Source organism: Diceros bicornis, chromosome 31 (genome assembly GCF_020826845.1).
Source record: "Diceros bicornis minor isolate mBicDic1 chromosome 31, mDicBic1.mat.cur, whole genome shotgun sequence".
NCBI classification, from domain to species: Eukaryota; Metazoa; Chordata; class Mammalia; order Perissodactyla; family Rhinocerotidae; genus Diceros; species Diceros bicornis.
The window spans coordinates 13,932,805-13,943,933 of record NC_080770.1 but is presented as its reverse complement, the minus strand read 5'-3'; the positions used below and the strand labels follow the sequence as shown (position 1 = coordinate 13,943,933).

Here is an 11,129-nt window from a genome sequence, read left to right as displayed (position 1 = left end):
ATTCTCTTGGTTGGACTCTGAGGCTCCATGGTACCTTCAAGTCAACTGACTCTGATGCTCCATGGTCAAACTTAAGGCCCTGGAATCTCTGGGTAGCTCATATCTCTGAGACTCTAACCCTGCCTCCGTAGACCCACCATGACAACTTCATTTCGGAGGTCTCGTATGGTCTCTGGGAAGCTACCATGGAGCATGCTTCAGGCCACCTATGCACAGATATTGATGACTTTGACTTCTTTCTAGCTTCTGAGAATCTCCCCACTCTTGACCTGAAAAGTGTCCTTTATTTCTACCATTCCTTTCTCCCATTCCTTTTCCACACTTCACTTCACAAAGAGGCTCAAGGAGTAAGATGAGGGAACAAGGTTATTTGGGAATAAGTCCAGATCAATACTTTTCCCTCTTCTCTCCTCTCATCTACCCTCTCTCTCCCTGTCATTCCTCTCTCTTTCCATCTCTCTCTTTCTGTGTCCCTCTCACACTCACTCTCTCTCTCTTTGGGATGAAGATGAAGTATTCATTTTAAAATTACTTTTAATTTTCACATATTTAATTTTATACATGGCTTTGCTTTATTTTAATCAAAACATAAATAAATGCTTATCAATTGAAAATAAATAAAGGACATTTTAAAAGTCATCGAAAAAAGAACTGTTTGTGTGGCTTCCTAGTATTGTCATCTCTCCACATATAATATCTATCAGAACCTCTATTCTCGAAACATAGTGTTTAACCTAACTGGGTCTAATCATGGAAAAAGACCTTTTAAACTGAATTCAAGGTGAGTGACACTGCCTCAGACAGATCACTTGGTGGTGGCAACTAAACATAATGGCACCAGGAAGCCAAGTTTTCACTTCTTCTTTCTACCTAGCTGTCTTGTAACCTTCAAAAGTTCACAGCATATCCTTACCGCTGTCTTTCTTACAGGGGAAATAAGACCTGCTCAAGTATTGTTATTACTGAAATAAATGTGTTGCCATATTTACCACCCTCTTGAGGGCCTCTTTGATCTCCTTGTTCCTCAGACTATAGATAAGAGGGTTTAACATGGGGATGAGGATAACGTAGAACACTGACAGCACCTTGTTCTGCTTTTTGGAGTGGTTAGAGCTAGAAGGCAGGTACACAGAAAAGCCTGTGCCATAGAAGATTGTCACAACTGCCAGGTGGGAGGCACAGGTATTGAAGGCCTTGGCACTACCTTTGATAGAGGACATTTTGAGCATGGAAGCTGCAATAAAACCATAGGATAAGAAGATAACAAGGAAAGAACTGAATCCAATAAAACTGGCTTCCAGTAAAAGAATCATTTGGCTGATGAAAGGATTGGAGCAAGACAAGGAAATAATCTGGGTTATGTCACAGTAGAAATTTGGAATGATATTGGGCCCACAATAGTAGAGATGAAAGCAAGAAACTGTTTGAACTAAGCTGCCAAGGAAACCACTCGCATAAGCCCCAACAACCATCTTCTGACAAAGACCAGGGGCCATGATGGCTGAGTACTGCAGAGGCCTACCAATAGCAACATATCTGTCATAGGCCATGGCGGCCAAAAGACAGCACTCAGTTTGAGCCATCCAGGATGCAAGAAAATACTGGGTAGCACAGGCAATGAATGAAACTGTTTTCTCATCTTTTAAGAAGTCTGAAAACATCCTTGGGTTGGTGGAAGAAGAATAGCAGATGTCTAGAAATGATAGGAAACTGAGAAAAAAGTACATAGGTGTGTGCAGGTGGGAGTCCATCCTGATTAGAATGATGAGACCCAGGTTCCAGACTAGGGTGAGAAGATAGATCCCTAGGAAGATAGGAAAGAGGATAAGCTGCACCTTTTTTTCATCTGAGAGTCCCAGGAGAACAAACATGGCTGCAGAAGTGTGATTTCTATCCTCTTCCATGGACCTGCGTGGTACTATCCGCTGAGAAAAAGATGAGAGAAGGAAATGTTTTCATTCTCAAGAAACAAAAAGAAACACTCTTCATTATTTTCCAGTGATGCTACTGACTATACATACATCTTAAATCATGAATGTTGAGCTAATTGTTGCCTTCCAAGTGTAGTCATCAAACTTATAAAAACTTCTCTTAAATAAATATTGTCATTCTCTTTGGGGACAAAAGGCAGTAAAGGGATGTCATTAGTACATTCTCCCCTAAAATGTCTTAATTTCATGTTTTTCCATTTCATATTTTTAAAAATATAGGAAAATTAAAAATACACTAAACCAGGAAAACACTGTTAATTTTCTATATGGTGAAACAGAATAATTTGCTCGTGCATGGCTCTGATATTAATTCAGTGCTTGAAGAAGCCACTGAAAATGAAAATCCCCTAAAATGTCTTAATTTCATGTTTTTCCATTCCAGATTTTAAAAATATAGGAGAATTAAAAATACGCTGTACTAGGAAAACACTGTCAAATCTCTATGGTGAAACAGAATAATTTGCTCAGGCATGGTTCTGATATTAACTCAGTGCTTGAGGAAGCCACTGAATCTTGCTGTGCCTCATATGTCAAATAGGATGATGAAGTACATGTTCTTTAAAATCTCCTTGAGAACTAATATTTAATGACTCTGTAATCAGCGAGGATGGACATTTCTGTAACTGTCTGTCTGCATTCCTAAGGCTTGGAGAGATAAAAGAATAATGCAATGAGATTGTACAAAAAGTCACACACCAAGAAGCATCTTGGAAATTGATGTGAGTTACCCAACTTAATGACATTTAGAAGGCTCCTGAGAAGTTAGATGAGAAATGTTGAAAGAGCCATTATACTCCTTTCCTTGCAGGCGCATTTTTTCTTTCCTCAAATAAGAATTACTTATAAGTTAATTTACCTAGGACAATGATTCTTGATCATCTGTGGGTCAGTGATACTTTCGAAAATCTGTTGGAAATTATAGACCATCTACTCAGCAAACTGCAACTACTTACCACCTTTGCACATGATTTTATTAGATTCTCAGTTACTCTCCATTCTATTTATGGTTCCTAGGTTAAAAACTTCTACAAAGTAGATTGACGTGAACTCATGTAAGGATTAGGATGCTTAGACAATGGACATGGGGATTAGGAAACTCAGGCAGGATTTATGAAAGTTCTTTCTCCTTTTCTCCTTGGAGCCAGTCCAGGGAAGGTAAGCACCAAGGCTTCAGGCCAAAAGGTAAATCACCAAAAGAATGTTTTTGCTTCAGGCACTGCATGACCTCTTCAAGATACTATAGTTGTCATCTCTCCAGATGGTTATAGAACAACTCCCAACACAAACACATTTTTATTCAGATGAACTCAAACTGGAAAGAAAATAATAGGAAGCTGTGAAAGGTATAAAATAGAATTCAAATATAGCGCATGAACTGTATATGGATGGGTAAAAGAAGTCTTGGAGATTTCCCTGGAAATAGGCTGCGACATTAACAGAATAAACTATGTCTGTGAACTACAAATATTTGTCAGTTTAGCCATTCAGAACGTCTTCCTTCTCCCCAACCATTTCCCAACCTCCTAGTTCCAAAAATGAATGAAAAGAGAAAATACCCATAGAATGACAAGGTTATAACCTGAGAATTAAAGTAGATGGTTTCATTTCCCAAAATCAGGTCAATCATTGCTTCGTGGTGCACTGTTTTGTAAAGAATTCTGAAGGAATGAAGAAATTAATTGGAAAAGAAAATCAAGATTTGTCGTCAATATGGAAGGAGAAATGGTAGCAGACAGATATGTGTATACCATCCAAAACTTAGATGTGGTTCTGTCCACAGTGAGACTGAATGAAGGGAAAATTTTGTGAGAGTAGAGCAGAAAATTGCATTCATCATCATCACCATCACCACCATAATCAAGAATCATGACAACAAAGAGATTTATTGAGCAGCTACAATGCATACTGTTCTTCTTGCACTCATGGAGATATTCACAGCTTCCTCTAATGTTTGTTCATTCAATATGGTAACCTAAGTCTGGTGTGCTGCCTGCTAAACAAAGAAAGTACTCTGAAGATTATCTCTATATCTCTATTATACGCCTTTGGAGCCCCAGTTAGTTGTATCTTGAATCGTCTTGTTCTACTTTCCACATCACTGAAGCATCCATTGTTTGGATTTCTCTACTGTGTTCTGTTTAATTTTCAGAGATCTCTCTTAGAGTAAATTAGCCCTATCATAAGTTGTGCTAATTGGCAGTTTAACTCATCCATTGAATTTCAAGTTTCTATCCTAACATTTTGTTTTCTCTCTAGAGGTTCCACACTGTTCTTTACCCAAATGGTCACTTTGATAGTCTCTTATTGTTTTGTCTTACTTTCAGTAATATCCTGTATTTAAACATTTTAAACATACTTATTGAAATTATTATTAGCTAATAATATAAATACATGGTTTTCCAAGTACCATTCCATAATTTGATGTTATTGCTTACTCTTGCTCAAGTGCCTTGTTTACTTGTGTGCTCAGTAAATTTTTTTATCTTAAAATCATGTTCCCTTAAAATTTATCTCTGAGAAACATTGATGTTTGAGTTTAAAATATGTTCCCTTAGAAACTATTTATGTTACTTCTGTCAGATACCTTGAGGGCAACACCAACCCAGAATTCCTTGAAACAAAAATTTTGACTTGAGTTTTTGGGTCTCACAATATTCCCATGAAACAGACTGCATATACATACGTAGATGGATGAGATTTAAAATTATCAAAGGAAAGAGTGACATCAGCTTCTTAGCAGCGAAAAACACTGCCTTTGTGAGAGTTGTAGTATCCAGCACGAAATGCCCAGGGACCAGGAGGAATCATGACCACTAGTGCACAAGTGACGGGCAGATAGACCTCAGTATGGGTTGCAGAGCCAGCATGATCCAGTGAAGCTGCCCCAATTCATCTTGGTCATGATTGAGAAAAGCCTGGGGATGGTGACTTGGGAAGCCACCCAGGAATGTGGGAAACTTTGCAGAAGCCCACACTTCCTGAAAGGGGATGCGAGCACACTACTGGAGGAGAAGAAAATTATGAATTTGGTCACAGTGGAGATAATGACAGCAGCTTTCCCAGCACCACACTCTCCAAGGCAACACTGCAGAATTTAAGCAATTCAGCAGTAGCAAACTCTCCTACAGGGGAAATATAACAGTGAGTGAGTGCTCAGGATACCCCAGTCTTGCTGGACACATTCAGAAACCTGTTTCTCTCTAGAAGTACCTAGATTACAAAGCAGGTAGTCCATGACTGGACAGAGAAAGGAGATCAGGAAAGGGACAAAAAATATCAAAGTTATTAATGAGGCATAGCTCCTGCTGACTGCACTCAGGATTTCAGCAGGAAGTCCACGCAGGAGCCTCAAAGAGTAACACACTACAGGATCTCCTGACCAGATGCATGAGAAACCCCATCCTCCCAGTGTTAAACCCACACCTCTCTCCATCCTGCCACTGGCTTGTTGTGGACATTCCTGAGGGCAGCAGTGAGAGCAAATCTGGTAAACTGAGTGCTCTCAGAAAAACAGACCAGGGTCTCTGGGCAAGGGAGAAACCACAAACATGAGCTCTAGAGTCACATTCTGGAAAACAAAAAAGAGGTTTCCAATAGCCAGTCTGGTTAGCAGTAAGAACCAGAGAAATCTTACCACTAAGATTGGTAAGAATCTTACCAATAGATTGGTAATATCAATAGATATTAGATTAAGAATTCTGCAATAGATTAAGAATTCTGCAACAAGAGGCAGCAAGAAGAGTGGAGTCTGTGTACTAATACAAAGACAGAGGAAAACCCGATATGATATCACAAATGACAGTCTACCCCATCTCAGGCAGCTAGTAAAGATTTAAGGAGATGTCTGCTACTTCAAATACTAAAGCAGCAACACAAACCTACAAGAAACATGAACTATCAAGAAAACATGTTATCATATAAAGATAATAATAATTCTCAAATTACAAAGCTGAAAGGCACAGAATTTTGCAACCTGGCTGATAAAGATTTTAAATGAGCTGTTTAAAAGAACCACAAGAAAACTCAGAAAAACAATTGAATGACATCAGGGAAGAAAAATGAACAAAATGAGATACCTCCCAAAGAGATAAAACGTATAAAAATGAACCAAACAGAAATTCTGGAGTTGAAGTATTCAATGAATGAGATGAAAAATGCAATAGACAGCATCTACAGTAGAGTAGAGCAAATGGAAGACAGATAAGTGAGCTATAGGACAGGAAGTTTGCAATAACCCAGTCTCTGCTGAGCAAAGAACAAAGAATGAGAAATAGCAAAGAATGCCTACATAATCTATGCAGTTCCATTAAAACAAAATTAGAATAATTGAGGTTTAAAAGTAGAAAAGATAGAGAAGAGGGCAGAAAATTTATTTAAATAAATAATCCTGAGAAATTCCAAAACCTGGAAGAGATTTAGACATCCAAGTTTACAAAGATAACAGATAACCATATTATCTCATGAAAAAAAAGAGCTTCTCCAAGACACGTTATAATAAAACTATCAAAAATCAAAGATAAAGAGAGAATCCTTAATAAAACTTAAAGAACAGGAAAAAATTATTGTAACCTACAAATGAACCCTCATTAAGCTGTCAACAGTTTTCTCAGCAGACATCCTGCAGGTCAGGGGAGAGTGCAATGACATACTCAGTGCTGAAAGAGAAACTGCCAGCCAAGAATACTCTATCCCACAAAGTTACACTTCATATATGAGTATGAATAAAGACTTTTCTAGAAACACAAAATCTGAGGTTGTTCATCAACACTAGACCTGCCTCGCAAAAAATGCTGAAAGAAGTCTTTTAAGCTGAAATAGAAGGACATTAAGCAGTGACATAAAAACATATGAATGTATACAACACAGTGATAAAGGTAAATATACTGTCAGGCTTAAAAAACTCTCATTCTATAATAGGATGGTATGTTAACCACTTTACTATAAAAGATTAAAAGTGAAGAGTATTAAAAACAATTGTAGCTACTATAATTTGTTAAAGAATACACAATATAAAAAGAATAATGACATACACAATATAAAAGAGGAGAGTAAAAGGCTACAGCTTTTGTATACAATTGAATTTAAGTTGCTATCAGCTCTAAATGGACTGCTTTCCCTATGAGATATTTATATAAGACTCATGGTAACTGCAAAGAAAAAACCTAAAGTAGATTCATGAAACATGAGGAAAGAAGAAACAGAGCACATGACCCCAGAAAATCACCAATGTACAAAGGTAGGCAGAAACAGAGAGGAAAAAAATCAATGAAAATAAAAACCAAGGAGAAAACAATGAATAAGATATCATTAGTAAAGTCCTCATTACAATAATCACAGCAAATGTAAATGGATTGAATTCACCAATCAAAAGGCATAGTACTGGGTGGATGAAAAACCAAAACCCAACTATAGGCTGCCTACAAGGGACTCACTACACCTTTAAGATATACACAGTCTCAAAGTGAAGGGATGGCAAAAGATATTCCATGCAAGTGGAAACAAGAGAAAACAGAAATAGCTATATTTATATCAGACAGTAAACATTCTAACCCGAATACAAAAGCAAGAGGCCAAATATTTCGTTATATAATCATAAAGGGATCAATTAAGGTGCCATATTAAGATGTAAACATATATGCACCCAAAATCAAAGCAATAAAATATATTAAGCAAATACTAACAGATCTGAAAAGAGAATTAGATAACCATACAATGATAGCAGGGACTTTCTTACCCATCTTTCAGCAATGGATAGATCTTTGAGACATAAAATATACAAGGAAATGTTGGACTTAAAACATACACTAGATAAAATAGACCTAAGATATTTATGGAGCATTCCATCCAATAGCAGCAGAATACACATTCTCCTCAAGTGGACACAGAACATTTCCAGGATACATCATGTCACAGGACACAAAACAAGTCTTAGAAAATTTAAGATTGAAATCATATCAAGTATCTTTTCTGACAACATTGATCTAAAACTAGAAATCAAGAAGAAAGCTGCAAATTGTACACATATGTGGAAACTAAACAACACACTCCTGAACAACAAATGGGTCAAATGAGAAATCAAAAGGGAAGTCAAAAAAGGTCTTGAAACAGATGAAAATGGAAATATAGTACACTACAACCAATAGAATGCCTCAAAAGTAGTTCTGAGAGGGAAGTTTATAGCGATAAACAAAAATATTAAGAATACAGAAGAATCTCAAATAACAGCCTAAATTTACAGCTCAGGGACTAGAAAAGAAGAACAAACTAAACCCAAAGTGAGTAGAAGGAAGGACATAACAAAGATCACAGTGAAAATAAATAAACTAGGGACCAAAAAAAAAAATAGAAACAATCAATGAAGTTAAGAGCTAGTTTTCAAAATGATAAACAGAATTGACAAATCTTTACCTAGACTAAGAAAAAAAGACAGACTCAAATAAAATCAGAAATGAAAGAGGAGACATTACAAGTGATACTACAGAAATACTTAAGATCATAAAAGACTACTATGAAAATTATATGCCAACAAATTGAATAAACTAGGAGAAATGGGTAACTTCCTAGAAATAGACAGTCTACCATGATTGAATCAAGGAGAAACAGAAAATCTGAAAAGAACAAAGACAAATAAGGAGATTGAATCAGTAATTAAAAACCTCCTAACACAGAAAACCCCAGAAGCAGATGTCTTCCCTGCCAAACTGTACCAAATATTTAAAGAAAAATTAGTGCCAATCCTTCTCAAAGACTCTTAAGGACAAGAAGGAATATTTTCAGCCACGTTTTAGGAGAACAATATTAGTCTGATACCAAAGCCAGATAAGGACACCACAAGAAAACTATAGACCAATACCCAACCTGAATATACACACAAAAATCCTCAATAAAATATTAGCAAACCAAACTCAACAACACAGTAAAAGGATTATGCACAATGACCAACTGGGGTTTATCCCTGGGATGGAAGGTTGGTTCAACATGCACAAATCAATAAATGTGATACACCACATTAATAGATATGAAAGATAAAAATCCTATGGTCATCTCAATAGATGCAGAAAAAGCACTGGACAAAATACAATATCCTTTCATGATTAAAACCCCTAAAAATTGGATGTAGAAGGAACATACCTTAACGTAGTAAAGGCCATATAAAACAAAACTACAGCTAACATTATACTCAGTGGCGAAAGACAAAGTTTTTCCTCTACCATCAGGAACAAGACAAGGGTGCTCACTCTCACCATTCTTATTCAACATGGTACTGACAGTCTTAGCTAGAACAAAAAGGCTAAATAAAGAAATATAAGACATCCAAATTGGAAAGGAAAAAGTAAAATTTTCATTATTTGCAGATGATATGAATTTGTATACACAAAATCTGAAAGACTCAAAACAATGTTGGAAATAATCAACGAATTCAGTAAAATGGCAGAACATAAAATCAACATCAATAAATCAGTTGCAATCCATGAGCATGAAATATCATTCAATTTCTTCCTGTCTTTTTTGATTTTTTTAACAATGTCTTATACTTTTCTGTGTACAGGTCTTTCACCTCCTTGGCTAAATTTATTTCTAGATATTTTATTCCTTTTGTTGCAATGGTAAATGAGATTGTATTTTTTATTACTGTTTCTGCTAGCTCATTGTCAGTCTATAGAAAAGCAACTGATTTTTGGATATTGCTCTTGTACCCTGCAACTTTACTATATTCATTGATTATTCTAATTGTTTTTTCCCAAATTTTTTAGGTTTTTCTATATGTAAAATCTATATATAAAATATGTAAAAATTGCAGGTGTCAACTGCAAATAGTGACAGTTGCACACCTTCCTTTCCAATTTGGATACATTTTATTTCTTTTTCTTGCTTAACTACTCTGATTAGAACTTTCGATATGATGTTGAATAAAAATGGTGAGAGGGGCATACTTAGACCAATATATTTTAATATTAGTTAAATTCCCTGAAATTCAGCAAATTATCATTTTTGATTCAATGCTCTAGTATTAAATTCCACAGTGTGCTAGGCTTTATAAACATTGTCTCATTAGTTCTAAAGGATTCTGTTTTCCCCATGTTACGAGTGAAAAACAGAAGTTAACAGAGGTCAAGATTACATCATTAAGAAATTGTAGGGGCCGGCCCGGTGGCGCAAGCGGTTAAGTGCGCGCGCTCCGCTGCGGCGGCCCGGGGTTCGCTGGTTCGGATCCCGGGCGCGCACAGACGCACTGCTTGGTAAGCCATGCTGTGGCGGCGTCCCATATAAAGTGGAGGAAGATGGGCACCGATGTTAGCCCAGGGCCGTCTTCCTCAGCAAAAAAAAAAAAAAAAAGAGGAGGATTGGCGGATGTTAGCTCAGGGCTGATCTCCTCACAAAAAAAAAAAAAAAAAAAAGAAATTGCAGAACTAAAACGCAACATGTGCCCCTCATCCCAGAGTACTACTGACATTTTAGATTAGAGATTATTCTTTTCACTGAAGGTCACTGAAGAGAATTTGGGTAAGGAGAAAGAGAACCCGAGGAAGAGCCTTAAGTGGAGGATGTGGAAATGAGGGAGAGGAAAGAGTTAAGGAATGGGAGATAACATAAACCTCATAAAACTTACGAGAACCATAAATCTTACTCTATGTAGGTGTTACTGGAAAAATCGTATGGATATCGAGACAACACAGAATCCACTGTTTTGTATAAATCTTGTGCTCTGACGTCGACCTAGATTCCCAAGGATAACAGCTTTCTTGCCAAAGTGGAAATCGCTTTTTTCTTTTCAAAAGACTTATTCAAGCACTCCAAGACAGGTGATTTTGGCCTTGAAACTGGCTGTTCACTAACAGCCAAATAGATGCCCACCACTGGGAATCCTCTTAAATGTGTTATTAGGGCAGAGGTGAAAGGAGAAAAGACAACTAGAGGGAGAAAACTCTCCAGGGACTTGCTCTCTGGTGTCATGGTTGTCATGGAGTCTTTTTCATGCTAATTTCACATCCTACTTTGACATGTCCCTTCTGATTCAATTCCTCCACTTCTCCATGATCCTATTATCAACTTGTGATTATGGCTTTTCTTTTAACGAACTTAGAGTCATTTGAGCAGGAAAGGATCTAAAGATTATCTACTCCAATACTATCATTT

General features: G+C 36.8%; 1 protein-coding gene across 1 annotated transcript; it reads right to left on the bottom strand.

Moving 5' to 3' along the window:
- Positions 1–959: 959 nt before the first annotated feature.
- Positions 960–1,916, bottom strand: LOC131395028 (olfactory receptor 5AN6-like). Its single transcript, XM_058526799.1, has one exon. It carries the CDS (start codon positions 1,902–1,904, stop codon positions 960–962), a length of 945 nt encoding a protein of 314 aa, XP_058382782.1. The 5' UTR covers positions 1,905–1,916.
- Between the last annotated feature and the right edge of the window lie 9,213 nt (positions 1,917–11,129).

Excerpts from the sequence above, each read along its gene's own strand:
- LOC131395028 (XM_058526799.1), bottom strand. The coding sequence starts at position 1,904 with ATGGAAGAGGATAGAAATCACACTTCTGCAGCCATGTTTGTTCTCCTG.